This window comes from Thermobia domestica, chromosome 2 (assembly GCF_964235325.1).
Source record: "Thermobia domestica chromosome 2, izTheDome1.hap1.1, whole genome shotgun sequence".
In the NCBI taxonomy this organism is placed as follows: Eukaryota; Metazoa; Arthropoda; class Insecta; order Zygentoma; family Lepismatidae; genus Thermobia; species Thermobia domestica.
In genome coordinates this window covers 311,981,128-311,997,864 of record NC_137455.1, presented here as the reverse complement: position 1 = coordinate 311,997,864, position 16,737 = coordinate 311,981,128, and the positions used below count along the sequence as shown (strand labels likewise).

The 16,737-nt window shown below is 38.5% G+C and overlaps 1 protein-coding gene across 1 annotated transcript in view; it reads left to right on the top strand.

The window, feature by feature from the left end:
* Positions 1-16,284, top strand: part of LOC145678624 (uncharacterized) — an 86,262-nt gene extending 69,978 nt beyond the window's left edge. Inside the window, exons 8-9 of the mRNA XM_081748980.1 lie at positions 2,102-2,340; positions 8,667-16,284. Coding sequence (XP_081605106.1) covers positions 2,102-2,340; positions 8,667-10,004 — 1,577 coding nt within the window. The 3' untranslated portion in view covers positions 10,005-16,284. The remainder of the gene's footprint in view (positions 1-2,101; positions 2,341-8,666) is intronic.
* Positions 16,285-16,737: the final 453 nt, after the last annotated feature.

The window sequence follows — 16,737 nt, the reverse complement described above, 5'->3', positions numbered from 1 at the left end:
AGGTAACTACTGGCTGATCTGAACCAAATTTCATGGGCAAATAGCCCATCGTGTAATGCAGCTATTTTCAGGCTATGGTTCACGGATGATGAATGGTTCGTGAATATGATGCCACAAGTCTGCAAACGGAATTAAAATATCATAAGAAAACAAGTTAAATACAGTATAAATTAGTAAAACTTTTCACATAAAACGGAAACTAAAAGCCAGACATTTTTGAATCTTTCAATATTTTACCCCATTATATACTACTTTAGATCTTATAATTACGAAACACATTTCAGTGATCAGACAAAAATCTGGTATTTCCGGGGGAAATAAGATTACATGAATGCATTTCTCACTAACTTAAAAGGAACCGTGGTATGCATCGACAAAAATTAATATTACAGAAAGAAGGGAAACAAAGGACGGTGATTTTAACAACGATATTATTGCTTCTGCTTTCCCGTGTTGTTAGAAGTAAAATATGGCATCCAAATTTCAACAAGCTGGTTGTTGTTTATTGTTATTTATTAATAGGTCTCCTCTGCCAATCGAAGCTCAATAGATCTTCGTAACTTTCAGGTTATAGTTGGCCAATATGTGCTGTCAGTTAACTCCAGTTTTATACATTTTCAAAAAGTGTTTGTTTTGATAGTGGAGAAGTTCCGTACAACAAACTTTAAACATAAAAGCAAATGATATAAGTGAAGCTAATTCCAACTGTGAAACGAGTGTTACTACAGCGAGTAAATATTCTTTTATGAAAGTTAAAGCAAGCAGTTGAAAGAAAAAATACATTGCACAGCAAAATTATAGTTCGTGTTTGGAATTAGAATTTACTTGGTGCGGTGCTAAAAGTGAACAGAAACCACAGTGCGTTTTGTGTTATGAAATTTTGTGAAACGTGCAAATTTCCTACTACATTTACAAAAAGAGCATTGTGGGTGCAAAACAAACCAATTGAGTTTTTCAGCGATGCTTAAGAATACCAAATTGTGGGAAATATAAAGTTTCGACCATGAGTTTAATTAGTAGAAAAGCACTGGAAGCATCCTACGTCTTAAGTTTGCACATAAGCAAATCAGAGAAACCTCTTTTTATCAGGGAAAATTTACTTCTTCCACTGTAAAAGATATAAAAACTATGTTTGGACACAAGTTATAAAGGTAGCGAAGAAAGTTCTGTCGCTTTTTCACCCACCACCTTTGAACATCGATATGTTACCTAAGACGTACCTGAAAGATCAAAAAAGTTCCCATCAGCATCATGACCTTCTGCCAACATTCTGGAAGCCCATAGATTCCATCGCGGTAGAACTTGGCCGTGAAGCGAAGGAGGTATCAAGTGCATTTTGCACCTCTACTAGGGATTTGAACTGGCATCCTCTAAGGTGATTGTCCAAGGAACGGAACAAGCGATAATTGGATGGTGCAATGTTCACGGAGTATGGCGGATGCAACAGTGTTTCCATCCAAGGCGTAGAATGGTGTCCCGGGTCATCCTAGGCACATCCTTACTGCAATTCTCAGGAAGTAATACTACTCCGTTAGGCCGTATTATGAGTAGTAAAAACAATATCAACTAAAACAGCATTAAATGCACTTCAGTTGAACTAAACTGTTTCAGCAATCTCTTGTCTTCGTCAATAGCTCTGGGGAAATCGCATGAATTTTTCTCACTTTTCAGAGTTTCATTTTACACTTCTTTCGTGTGTCCAGTTGAAAAATTATTACTAATTGTTAAAATAAATAATTAGTTAATCTCGTACTAATGTTAATCCCTTGTACTCGAACAACTCGTCTTTTGAACGATCTGCTACTTGAAATACTATGCACTAAAACTTCTTTTGTGCGACGTATGTAATGTAGAACTTGTTTTTTAGAATTGTATTCCCCATTGATAAACACTTCTAATGTTGTTCTGAGGGAAGGGGGTGTGAGTTCGCAGAGCTACTGACAAAGACAACAGAAATTGCTGAAACGTTTTAGTTCAATTGAAGTGGATTTGGACGCAGTAAATCGTTATATTGTTAATTAATTTTAAGTTTTAACGTTACATTATAGTCTTCTTAGTGTTTTATTTACTTTAATACAATTTAGTATTTGTGTTGATTTAGGTGTGTATCCATTCGAGTGTGAGGAGTGTCACAAGAAGTTCACAACACAAGCAAAATTAAACGCACACATGTATGCTCACCGTGAACCACGTTTTACCTGTGACGTTTGTATGAAGAAATTTGTTAGAAGAGATATCCTTGAACAGCACAAGAAGATACATTCCGGAGTCAAACCATTTCAGTGTTCAGTGTGTTCAAAAGCATTTTCTACCAAATCAAATATGATGCTGCATAAACAGGTAATAAAACAAAAACAGGAGTTTACAGTCGTGTATATACAGAAGGTCGATCCGCGTATATGTGTCCAATTTTGAAATAGCACTAACCTTATGAAAATCCATGGGACCACCATCGGTTGGCCTCAATGTGTTGGCCATGTGTTCTGGCAATAGCCCTGCACCGTAACTTCCACTGTAGAAGACTACGACGAAGTACAGGAAGTGGAATCTTCTCCCATTCCTCCCGGCAGGCTTTCCACAGGCCCCCGAGAGTAGTGACACGACGAGAAGAAAGTGCCCTTTTCAGTAGACCAAACCCGCAGAAATCCATGGACTGGCATCTGGTGATTTCACTGGTATATCATGAAACGGAATAGCACGAATACCGGTGTCTGTCTCCATCTGCTTCAGAAAGTTCTGGGTAGAACGAGATGTATGTGAGGAGGCTTTGTCCATATGCACAGACACTTGCTTTATGGCATGCCCATACAAACAAGGCAGATCTTCTGTATAAATTGGTGTCAGTATATGTTGCTGAAAGAATGCAGAGTTGATTTTACAGTTTTTAAGGAACTGACGAATTGTTAACTTGCCCTGATAAGAGTAACCGACGACAACCATAAATCCTTTCGAGAAAGTTGCTTTGCAATGACGGATGAAAGTAGGACGGCTTTTTGCATCTCGCGAAGTGTAAGTTATTGAGCGAATTTTGCCACAATCTGATAGATACACCCATGCTTCATCTAGTGTGGCCACAAAATTCCACTTTTCCCCAGATAGATGGCGTTCATAGAGGCGCCTGCAGTTGGTCTTTCTCTCACGGCGATGGGCCGCACTTAGGTAATGTCCATGACTTTTAAAGACCCTCCGGAGGTTTAATTTCCCACTCAAGGCGCGGTTAACAGTTGACTCTGGTATGTGGAGTCGAGCTGCCATCACACGTTGCGGAGGGGGATTTTCTTGTAAGGCCATTCGCCGCAACTTCTGAGCTACTTGTGGAGTCACTGTGGTACACGCTCGCTTCCTCGACCCCTTAGTGGGTGAATGCTTACCTGGTATGTCTTCCTTTTTTATACTGCTTGATTATGTTCTTGATAGTCGTCGAACCCAATGCACAACCATTTTCTTTACACTGCTTTTGAATTTTAGAAACCGAATATTTGGCGTGGAAAAGTCCAATTACGTAGCCCTTCCAAAAACGGTTCACCTTTGGAGCCACGATGCACACGATACACAGTTTCGCTTGGCAGACGATAGAATGGACCTCCAAGTGGTTACACACGCGTTTAACCACTTGGTTCGGTCGCTTCAGTGGTACAGGTGTAAAATTGGACACATATACGCGTATCGACCTTCTGTACAGAGTGTTATTGAATAGTAGTGAAATATTTTCGGAGCCAAAGTACTGTTTAAGATCCAAAAGAAAAAGCAATCTTATGAAATATAGGCCCATTGGGGAGTTATTTAAGAGTTACTGCATCTGAAAACGTAAAAATTATAATTTAAGTTTAAATGACTCAAATAATTTAATTAGTGCAGCGTTACATATTATTATTATTATTATTATTATTATTATTATTATTATTATTATTATTATTATTATTATTATTATTCAAAACTACTGCGATAATTTCTTAAAAAGCTGTGCAAAGAATTCACCGACCTTCTTTTTCATTAGTTGAGAAATCCTGAGAAGTATTCATATTGTAAATGAAAAGTCCTATTTGCAGCTACCTATGAATTGTTGACACTAGTAGCTATGAATGGAGTTGGTGTTTAATAGTATTGATGTTATTTAGACTAAGATTCAACGTTTACGATTTCAGATGGTAATGATTTCTGACACAGTCATTTTGATTTCAGATTTAAGTTTCATGAACTTTTTTCAGATACGAAAATAGTTCGCTGTTGTTCATAAACTCCATATATAAGTATTTTCCACTCTTGTGTTTCTTGTATTAATTTATTTTACCTTTTCTCCCACTATTATTACTCCTGCTTCTTCTTCTTCTTACTACTACTACCACCACCACCACAAAACCCACTTCGCGAGATCGGGTCGAACCCGGGATCCCACGCGCCAGAGGTGAGTGGTCTACAGTTGAGACATCTCGGCACCAAAGTAAATAAGTATGTAAGTTAAAATGATAGATAATTGTTTCGTTACGCAAGTTTAATACATTATTAAATTCTATTAGCATTATCTTTGATTAGAATTGAGTAAAATAAGCTACTGCTTGAGCTGTGGCTAGTTCTTCTGTCATCGGTTAGCGTAAGCGCCTTTGGCGTGGGAGACTTAGGTTCGATTCCCGACGGAAGGTCATGTGGTTCGGATTCCACGTTAATCAGTAGGTCCACGTCTCATATAGCGTCACTGCTGAACGGGGTGTTAAACTCAAAATCGACTCATCTCAATTCGTAACTAACATAATGCTTTAATTAACTGCACCTAATAAAACAACATGTGGCGTAATTCAAATGCGAATTCACGCTTCCACGTAGAAGAAATGAAATAAGATTGCTTCGTTCTCTTCACTAGCACCCTGTGATGTGAAAGTTGGTCAAGTACAGTCAAACTTGCAGTGTTTCCAAAAATGTGCATATCAATGGTCTTACATAACATAGAAAAGAGGCAAATTTTTTGTCTGTGACACTTCCAAAACCTCACGGAGATTTAAACCATTTATGTGCACTATATATGTCCTATGATAAGAAATTCAAATAGATAAAGGAGTTGCTGCTAGCACGTGTTGGTGTGATTGCAAATGAGATTGCGTAAAGGATCCATTCCACAGTATTAAACAAGAAAAAAAATCAAACTGTAGCACAGTTTGTGTTAACCCTAAGCAAGCAAGTGTCTTATTGTAATTGGGGAATTTACTTGGAACATGCCTTGCGGAACCAATTTGTATTTGAAACTCATAACAAAGCAGCTCGAAAACACATAAGTTCATAAAAGCTAACATTTCAGCAGGCAGTGAATCTTGTCAGTATGGGAAAGCAGAGGAAGACTCAGAGTTTTTGTATATATTACCAAAAGTTACGCTTCTCAAGACGTGTACAGAACGGAAGTGGGAAAACAACAAAGTTAAATGTCATAATTACAGAGATCATCAAGCTCATTTACTCCACTTTCATCAAAGTATTTGATCTTCGTTTGCTGTTAACATTCCTCAAAAGTAGTTTTGTTTGCTTTTCTGCATAGTATTTACTATTGGATTAAATCTGCAAACACGATGTTTTCGTCAGGGAATAGGTCATAAATGACAACACACCCTCTGCCAGCAGGACAAACGCTAAGGTAATTTAGCGCATATTACAAATATAGACTACATCGTGTGCGTGTGTTTTCTTGGAGTTCTTCCGTTTTCTCTCACGTATCATTCCACCAACTTTTTCACAATCATTCACTTTCGTTAATCATCAATTAGCCTAAATGGCATGTACGTGAAGCATCAGATTTAAAGATTTCTTTCCATTTTTATGCGTGCCCGGCCAAAACTGAAGCAGATCGATTTCCAGTAACAACAGGAATCTTTCTTTACTTTTCATCGCGCAATGTAATACTGTTCAAAGTTGCGACTTATCTGCTACGTGTGTTATTTGGTCAAGTTACATTGCAACAAAGGCATATATAACAGCAGGTAATATTAAGAATTGTGTTAAAAGAGAAGATGTAGTTATGTCAATTTATGAAACTCTTGTGATCAGTGGCGGCGTTTGGACGTTAAAAGTGGGGGGGCAAGATATGATCTGAATATTTGTATAGGCTATCAATGTTAGTTTTCCTGGTTGCTTCTAACACTTTGTTTGACGAAAGGTTGTATAACTAATAGGATACTATCTTTTTCAGTTAAAATACCGTATATCGTGTTTCATATTTGATTAAGTAAATTGACAAGAGCAACGCACATTAGGTACTAATCCTTGATTACTTGCTCATGAACATCTTAAAATTCTGTCTGAAAAATTGTGTGATCAGATTATTTAATAACATATTTGCAAAACAAATAAATATAAAGGATATTATTAATCATACTAATGAATAATGAGGCTTGTTTTGTAGAAGTTATATTGAAACCGTGATATTAATAAACAACTTACATTTTTAATTCCACATTTGCCATTAATGTATGTTATTACACTTAGAAAATGAAAGACAGTAAATACTACAAACATATGCTACCACGCAATTGTAATATTAATTCCTTGGAATTACAATTAAAACGCAATTCCTGTAGCTGTCTTAACTCCACGAGAAGACAAATAACCAATACCCACTTACGCAACGACAAATATTATGTGGTACCATTTTTTTCTATGAACCAATAATATATGCAAAAACTTTACATTTCCAAATGAAACTATATACTTTAACCATTTTAAATTATGGTTTTTTAAAGGTAAATTATTGAATTTTAGTCAATCAGCTACAGCATCATCCCTATTTATCCTAGGATCATGGTTAGAATCTCATTCTCTTCAGAATAGAATCACCTTTCAAACGCTCTCATTTCCTACTATGTCCCTAAGGCGGGAAACTTTGAGGAAAATTTGGATTTTTTCTGATTTTTTCAAGCTTTGATCCCCTTTGGGGCCCCCTCTGGATGTTAACGCACAGATCTTAAAATCAACTGAAAAATACGATGGAATATACTAAATGTGTATTTTAAAAAAATCAAGCTTCTATCTTGAAAACTAAGTGCGGGAAAATGTTTACCAATGAGCTAAGAACATTCCCAGAATGCCCCAAATGACCCAGATGTAATATGAAAGTTTCCCGAGACATCCCTATTCATCCTAGGATCATTGTTCGTACATCATTCCCTTCAGAATAGAACACACTTTCAAACGGTACCACTCACATGTCTCCATCTTGTACCTGAGGTGGGAAAATCATGAAAAAATAGATTATTTGTTTAAAAAATATTCCTTCTCTGTACTTTTTTTCCTCTGTACCCCCATGTTTTAACGCAGAGATCTGAAACAAATCTGAAAAATACTAAGGGGTGTACTAAATGTGTGTGCAAAATTTCAATCTTCTGGGTGCAAAAGTAAGCCCACCAAAAATAATATCTCTACAATACTCCAGATTCCCGTATAAAAAAGGATCTCAGGTAAAAATTCCCTGAGACATTCCTATCTATATTAGGATCATGGTTCGTACATCATTCTTTTAAGAACAGAACAGCCTTTCAAACGGTACTTGAACCCCCCTGTTTTGTCGCAGAAATCTGAAAAGAATCTGGACAATATTAAGGGGTGCACTGAATGTGTGTGCAAAATTTCAATCTTCTAGGTGCAAAAGTAAGCCCTGCAAAAAGTAACTTAAAAAAGTCATAACAAAAAAATATTTTTAGTTGTGACGTCATCACACTCTGTCTCGACGCAGAAAGGCGTGAAAGGATATGTAACGTGTTCTACAATGCCTCCAGGCTTGACAGAAAAAAAGTAAAAAGCTTTTTGGTACTTTTTTAAATCGAACAATGAAGATTCTAGCCTATCACCGAAAAATAGATGATATAATTTAAAAGAGTTAAGTGGTCACTTCAAAAAAGTGGGGGGGCCAACTGCCCCCTCTTGCCCCCCTAATCGCCGCCCATGCTTGTGATATTAATGGTGTCTTTGTGTTCGTCTGTTTGGAGCTTAATATTCTTTTTCAGCAACCAGGTTAATGAGACCTCTCTCGCTCCAAAGGTGAGATACTTTTTATTTATTCAAAAGTACCTGGCAGTCCTTAGCTTTTACATCCGGTGTGTGTGTTTGTGTGAATCTTCATGACAATGAAATCTGATAAAACTGGAATGCAAATTCTGTAACAAAATCGTAGCAAACAACACCAAGATCAAATTGCGGTAAACAACACGCAACCTAAATTTTAAAATACAAGCCACCAATGATTGAAATATTATGATTCTGTTAAGTATAAACTGAGTGTGATGTTGAGTTACTGATAATATAAAATTTGGTGACATAAATAATAATAAAAATTCCTACTAAAATACCTACATATGGTTGCTGCGGTCCGGTAAAATTTTTAACTGTCAAACAAGGTTAAGAGTTCGATTCCAGAGCTAAGTTAACTAACACTATTTTTGGATCGAATTATACACCAAATGTTGATCATTGCCATCTTAAAATTTAGCACCATGTTGTAATAATGCCGTGAAACGAATAGCGACGAAATAATAATATTGTAATGTGGGAGGAAACGAAGGTAACTCGAGAAAACTCAAACTATTCACATACCACTAAATGTACATGACTTGACCAAGACTTTAATGCAATTCCTTATTTATTCATAAATAATATTGTATAGCAATTGCATTATATACTTCTTTTTTCAGGTTCATATGAAAGGACCTTCCTATCAATGTGGAGAATGCAACGCACAATTTCGCCACAAAAGCAGTCTAGCGCTCCATCACCGCAAACATACAATGAACGGTTTACATTCGTGTCTTGTTTGTTCCAAGAAATTTACAAAAAAGTATCAAGTGGAAAGACACATGAGGACGCATTCAGAAGACAACTCGTTCCTGTGTGATACTTGTGGGAAAGGGTTCAAAAGCGAGCGAAGTTTGAAAGTCCACACGAATCAGCACGAAGTGTCTGAAGTGGGAAATACTGTGCCTCAGGAAATATTACGACCACACAGATGTCACATCTGTTCCAAACGTTTCCAGAAAAAGACTAAATTAAACGAACATATACGACAACATTGCGAGGAACCTCGTCATGTGTGCTCGATTTGTGGACGTAAGTTTCATAGGAAAGATGTCCTTCGCAATCACTTATTTCTTCATACAGGTCAAAAGCCCTTTATATGTCAGCAGTGTGGCAAAAGTTTTGCTGCAAAAACTAATTACAAAGTTCACATGATATCTCATGACAATACTGTTCAGTGGCATTGTACCCAGTGTGATAAAAAGTTTCGGCATAAATCGTCTTTTGAAAATCACAAGAAAGCACATACTGGAGCTTTCAATTATAAGTGTGCTACATGCAACAAAAAATTTGTGCGAAAAAGTCATTACGAAGGTCATATTCGAACGCATTCAGCTAGCAGACCTTTCCAATGTGATTCTTGTGGGAAACAGTATAAGGAGAAGAAACATTGGCGTGAACATATTAAAAAACTCCATCCACCAGAATACACAGTTCAAACCCTTTTAGGTTCTATAGTTACTAATATACCCTCAAATACAGAACATCAAGTTAGTTCAACTGTTGTTTTAGATGATGTCCCCGTACAGACTTTAGATTCAAATATCCTTACGTTACGAATCCAAGATTCAGGATTATCAGACTTAACGGAGTCCCACATTACTGGATCTTTACCTTTAATGAGCACGTCTGAAAGTTCAACTCAGGCTGTTATGACGCGACCTCAACAATCGGTTATCAATCAGAATGATTCGTTCCAAATTTTCCCCACCGTATCACTATCATCTGCATTGTCCAGTAGCATTCTTCAAGAAATCGAAGTTCCCTCGTCTCAGCCGTTTATTCTGCCAGAGCTACAGCCACAATCGATTCCTATTGCTAATCTAACACCTGTCAATTCTCTCGCAATTAATGTTCCTTCGTCTCTGTCGATACAAGTTGTTCCAAATAGCTTACAACCAACTCAGCAGTCATTGGAACTACCTGTACCACAGGGAACCTCAATTTCACAGATTTAAAAATTTGCACCATTTCCTGTGATATCCAATAATTTTTTTTGTTAGTATTATTGAATTTTTTGTTCCTTTGTTTTAATTTTTGTACAATGATAAAAATCAACGAACATTTTACAATTTTGAAAAATATTATGTATAAAAAATAAAGGTAAAGAGAAAGGTGATAAGTGTTTTAAAGGTTTTGTGATATAAAAAAAAAAATCAAACACCATTTATTATTATGTCAGTAAGTACACACTTCAGAGTTGTAGGAAAATTCTTCATGAAATGACAATTCATTTATTGCATTTTCTGCTAAAGAAATCATATTCTTCAAAGACAATGGCTACAACACCAAACCGGGTCAAAAGAAAATGTGGTGTCTAAACAACGGTCTGTTGCTTACACATAAAGAAAACACTATAAAAATGCATGTTGGTAATTATTTAATAATAGATCTTACAAGAAATAATGAACTGTAATACACAGAACGTTGATAGTTCACTCAATTGATAAAAATGCACTTTATTTTGACCTCTGAGCACGATTGCGGTTGCGCATTATACACAGGAAGACTGTCACTCACACACTGACAAAAATGCTTGGGAGCGGCTAACGGCAATTTGAGCAACAAGGGGAGACAGAATACGGAACTCCGGGGTAGATCGAAACTGGGCCCAAGAATCATCTATCCACAAAAATTGGTACTACATATATTTCTGTTAAAGAATTTCGCTGTTAGTAGATCCAAAAAAGGGATATAAGACTCAATCAAGTTCTTATTAATTAATCAGCAGAGGACAGAATGGCCCAAACATAGCCCTCACCTTGAAACGCTCAAGTTCCACAAGCCTTCACCCGCACAAACCACATATATTGCATAAGAATAATATCAAGAAGTTGAAACATGAGACCACTATTTACAAATTATATGACAGCCGCTAATGCACTTATCAATACACCTGCTGCCATGACCTAGCATTGCTCATTCTTAGAAAAGAATAGGATCGAGCATAGTTTCACAATCGGACGTTTCAGTTCACTTTGGTCTGTTTTAATCGTAACGACACGTACCGCTCCATCGCTACCCGAATGAACGTCTATGAACGTCTCAAGTTTCCATTGTAGCGGAGGGAGGTTGGATTCCTTTAGTATCACTATATCATACACCTTCCGGTTAGTGTGTTACGTAAACCACTTTACCTTCTGCTGGAAGCAGGATACATACTATAAGGACCATTGACGCCAGCTGTTGTATAAGCTGCCATTTTCTCAGGTGCGAGAGTTTAGGGGACGAGCAGTCTCTCTCTGGAGGGCCAAGAGGGATTCCCCGATTAGGAAGTGAGCAGGGGTAATACAGGAGAGATCATTAGGGTTTTCTGACAACGGTGTGAGAGGACGCGAGTTCAGAATTGCTTCTATTTGTACACGTACGGTGCACATCTCTTCGTAGCATTATGTTGCGTTTCCTATTATTCTTTTTAAATGATGCTTCACACTCTTGACGCCGGCCTCCCATAAACCACCAAGGTGAGGGACAAGGAAAGGATTAAAATGCCAAGTTATCTCCCTTTCGGAGAGGAATGATGTGGTCAGGTTATTTTCCTTCGAATCCGCACTGGCCTTCAGTAGCTCATTTAATTCCTTATCATTTAATTCCTTTAAATCATTTGGGACATCCCTGTGGCCTATGAATCGCTTCAAAGCGGCTAGAAATGAATTGGTGCTGGCGTCAGATACCAATTCAAGGTGTAGGGCCATGGCAGCGAGGTATACAAACAGAAAAATATAGGCCTTGCCCTTAATACGGCTTCTTCCATAACTGTTTTTCAAAACATATGACCCGGCGTAATCTACACCAGTCTTAGAAAAGCACTTGCCAGGATTAACCCAGGATGCCGACAGTGAACCCATAATTTGAGTCTGGGGTCCGTGCATTGAAACGCTGACACTTTACACATTTTCGAATAACATCACGCACTAAATTTCTGACCCCCAGAACCCAAAATTTTGTTCTCAGGGTAGCCCACACTATTTGAGGTCCACCATGCAAAGTATTTGCATGCTCATATTCTACCAAGAGAAGAGTAAGTTTATGCCTTTTGGGCATTAAAATAGGGTGTTTCCTATCCACCGACATTTCGGCATTTTGTAATCTTCCACCAACACACGCAAAATTCCATTGCCATCCATAAAGAGAGTTAAGCATACTGCTCTTACGGGGGAGAAGTTGCTCATTCAGCAAACACTTTAGCTTCGTAGAAAAAAAAAAAACAAAAAAAAACGCTGTACTACCTTGATCAAGCACAAAAAATCTTCCTTCTAATTCTATCGCGGTCAATAAACCATGAAGCTTCTGTTTTGGATTTCTGAAATTGTAGGCAAACCGGCGACACCAGCTCACCACTCTCGTCACCTTTGACATGGAGGAGTAACGGTTCACAAGATCATTTTCGGTGTTCACACGTATAACTGTGACACATTTTCTTCTTTCTTCCTGAACTGCACTTGAGACAACCGGAGTACAAGGTGATTCTGAAAACACTGCTTCGCGCATCCAAGGACCCTCTCACCACAGCGGGTGACCTAAGAGCTTCTGGGGCATAACCCCCCGCGTGGCACAGTCCGCTGCTTTGTCTTTACTCTCGACATGCGCTCACTGGGAAACGGGCAGAATATTTGTGTTTTCGCTACTCTGTTAACAATAAAGGTGGGTCATTTGTCCCACGACTAAGCTAACCAAGACAACATGACCATGAAATCCGTAAAGGCTCTAGCTTGTTTTACATTGAGATTGATTACACTGGTGATTGTTTTTAACAGCTTGGCCAACAATAATGTCGCATACAATTCCAAGTGGGGGAGGGACACAGCTTTGATGGGCACAACCTTCGTCTTGGCCGCAATGAGGCTTATGCCCACACGCGCGTCTATACATTCTGACCGCATGTAGGCCACTGCACAATAAGCTCGTTCACTGGCATCACAATATCCTATCAGCTGGCAGCTGACAGCGTCGTGATATACCGCGCTACCTTCACTTCACGTAACAAAAATAGTGAGTCACAGTATGCTTGCCACACTGCACTGGTTTTCAAGAGAAATTGGTTCATCCCAACCTAATTTTTTCTTTCCATAACGATTGTGATATTATCTTGGCCTTGATAATCACTAGGGGTAAGAGACTGAGAGGATCAAAGATTTTGGCAACTTCCGACAGTAGCTTTTGTTTTGTCCAAACGGCGGGAGGAGGGAGAATGGATACGCTGAAACTAAACTCGTCACTTACAGGTAACCACTGCACCCCGAGAGTCTTAAAGTTGTTTTCCTCACTGAAATTGAATGGCACATCTGTTTCGCACAGGTGGGAGGGAACGGCCTGAAGCACTTCTGGTTCACTGTATAACCATTTTCGAAGCTCAAAACCGCACTCGCGTAACAGTTAAATTAGCTGATGTTGCAACTCGATTGCGTCCCTCACACTGACCGCACCTCCGAGGTAGTCGTCCATGAGAAAAAAAAAATCACGTTTCACGGCTTCGAATGTTAGCAGGTATCTCTCCTTCATCTTGGACCGGCTGGAGTAGGCATCTCGTGACAAGGAAGCTGGCCGGAGCGGTACCATAAGTGACGGTCAGTAGGCCGGAGTCCTCTATAGGTGAACTTTGAGAGCTTCTCCAAACAATCCTTTGATAGTCAACATAGTTGTTGTGCACTCGTATGGCGCGGTACATCTAAATGTTAGCACATAATGACACACAATACTCACGAAACCGAACTGGAATAGAGAAAATATCTTTCTGTAACTTCGAGCCCACCATGAGCTTTTGATTCAAAGACACCCCAAAAGTTGTTTCCACACTTACATCGAAAACCACCCGTACTTTCGTGGTAGAGCTAGTAGGCTTTAATACTGCGTGATGTGGCAGGTAGCAACTTCTTTCGGAACATTTTTGTCACTCGTGGGGACGAGCTCCATGTCTCAAATCGAGATATTCGTGCATGAACTCATGATTACGCCACTTTAACACAAGTGGTTTCTCTAATTTTTGTTCCGTGCTCAATAATCTCTTAATCGCGATCTCGCGTGATTCCGCCTAATACAGGCACGCCACTCTGAAAGGTAGTCTAACCACATAACGCCCCTGCAAGTCACGATGGTGTGTTTTCGGAAAATGTTGCTCACAATCCCGTCATTTTTTAGATAAGTGCATTTGCTGAGGCAGCTCTTCTGTTCCCACAACCTTTGGAGGGCAGAATCTACTTCACACGACACCTGATATGATGTCACTGTCACGCTGTTGGCCTTAGAACCTACACTTCCGGATAACACCCATCCCAGGGCCGTTTCAAGAGTAATAGGTGCGCCTGAGGCCCCGACGCGCTTTCCCCTCGAGCATGAAAGACGGAAACACGTCAGCACCGAGAAGCATATCAATGGGGTCCACAACATTAAAAGTGGGGTCTGCCAACCTTAAGCCCGTGGCCAGCACGTTGCTTCGGAATATGGCTGCTTGGGCAGATTTGAAGTCACCTTGGGCACCACAACAGCTTTAGTTTCGAATGTTTCACAACTTCCACCTTCAGGTTGAAACCTCAGGTTCACCATAGCACTGGCAGTCCCTACACCTGCTCCAGTTATACCGGAAATCACTGGGTCTGATTTTTCGTAGACCAAGTTTTTGCACGAAATTTTCAATGGCAAAACTATACTCTGATGCGCAATCGAGAATACACTGGAACAGTGGTAAAAGTGGATCTGAAAAGGTGGGGGGACGGTAGATAGAGGCATGACGCTACGCCGTTCCCCCTGCCTATCTTTGCCCATTGTAATTTTTTAGGAACTGGGGATGATGCCGTACATATTTTTTCGTGGTGGCACTTATAATCCACTTACAATGAAACCCGCAGTTTCACTATCCTGTTGTCCATCTCCGTAACATCCACTTCTTCCTTTGCGTATTCTTCATTTGTTGCCACTGCCGCACATTTCTCCAATAACGCTGAGCATTCTCGTTCAAGATCACCCACTTTGTCTTTGTGAACAAGAATGGCGTTCACTTCAATTGACGTCAAGAGTTCAACGGCTTTTTTAGATCTTGTAGTTTTGGACTTGAGGGTCCATTTTATCACTGCTAGAACCTCCACTTTAGCTATAAACACAAAACACTTTAAAAATAATAATAATAATAGAATGTTCACACTGTTCCTTTAAAACTGCTCGGAACGGCTACGAATCCAGCCCGGAAAGAGGACAATCCAAACAACAGTATGTTGCTTACACATAAAGAAAACACTATAAAAATGTGTGTTAGTAGTTATTTAATAATAAACTCATAATAAACCTTACAAGAAATAATGGACTGTAATACATAGAAGGTTGATAGTTCACTCAATTGATAAAAATGTATCCTCTAAGCGCGATCGCGGTTGCGCGTTATACACAAGAAGAGTGTCACACACACACTGACAAAAATGCTTGGGAGCGGCCTAACGGTAATTTGAACAACAAGAGGAGACAAAGGAAACAGAATACGGAACTCCGAGTTAGATCAAAATTGACCCCAAGAGCCATCTATCCACAAAAATTGGCACTACACATATCTGTTAGAGAATTTCACTGTCAGTAGATCCAAAAAAAAGGAATATAAGACTATCAATCAAAATTATTATTATTAATTAATCAGCAGAGGACAGAATGGCCCAAACAGAAGATACACAGTTATATAGACTTACAGATGCACATGATTCGGCAAATATTATGTTAACATATTACTATGTGGTTGTAGAAAGTATACGTAATCGCACAAGTAACATTCTAGGTAAAATTATTAAACTAAACATATTACATAAATACAGGAGTAGAACAATCACTTATTTTTTTCTTTCTTACGTCGGAGAGCATGTTTAAAGATGTTTCGAATGAGACACAAGAGTGGAGCAGCTCATGGATTTTGTGACGTGTAGGATGTAAATAATTACACTAAAAATGTATGTATCTCATAATTAAAACACTGCTTTCTTAACTGTAATTTGGGTCACTTCGAGAAAGGAATAGAATGATAATTATGGAATAAGAAACTTCTGTAATGAAGTACAAAAAGAGAGAGGCAATTGGAATCTTAAGAGCAAAATTTAGCAATTATATTCTGAATAAATGCTCGCGCTCCTTGGAACGTTCCAGCGAAGAAGATCACTTTTAGCGTAATTGAAGACTTGCTGTAGAAAACAATGTAAGTGCCACCTTGAAATTGTTTCTTTTATTGTATTTTTTGAATACGTTTATGCCTTAATTAGATTTTCATACTTGGTTATATGCTATGTTGTAGTTCTAAGCAATATATATATATATATATATATATATATATATATATATATATATATATATATATATATATATATATATATATAAGCCGAAGAAAACAACATAAGTTACTGAAAGTACTGGCAAGGCTGTTGGCAGACAAGTATAGGTATATTTTTGCACGATAAGGATCAAAACATTGCTAGTTCGAACTACTGTCGACGTATGCAGTGCGGAGAGCAGTCGATAAAGCGAGTAGTTTTTGTACAGTTGTGTTTGAAGAAAACATTTTAGTATGAAGTCCCCTAAAACATATTTACGAAACTTGAACAGCACTTTTGGACAAGAATCTAAGTGCAAAAATTATGCTGTGGGGAAACGTTGCGTATGACAACGGTGTCTTAGGGTCAAGGCATTTCGTTCAGGCGGAGAGGAGTCAGCAGATTTGGCTCG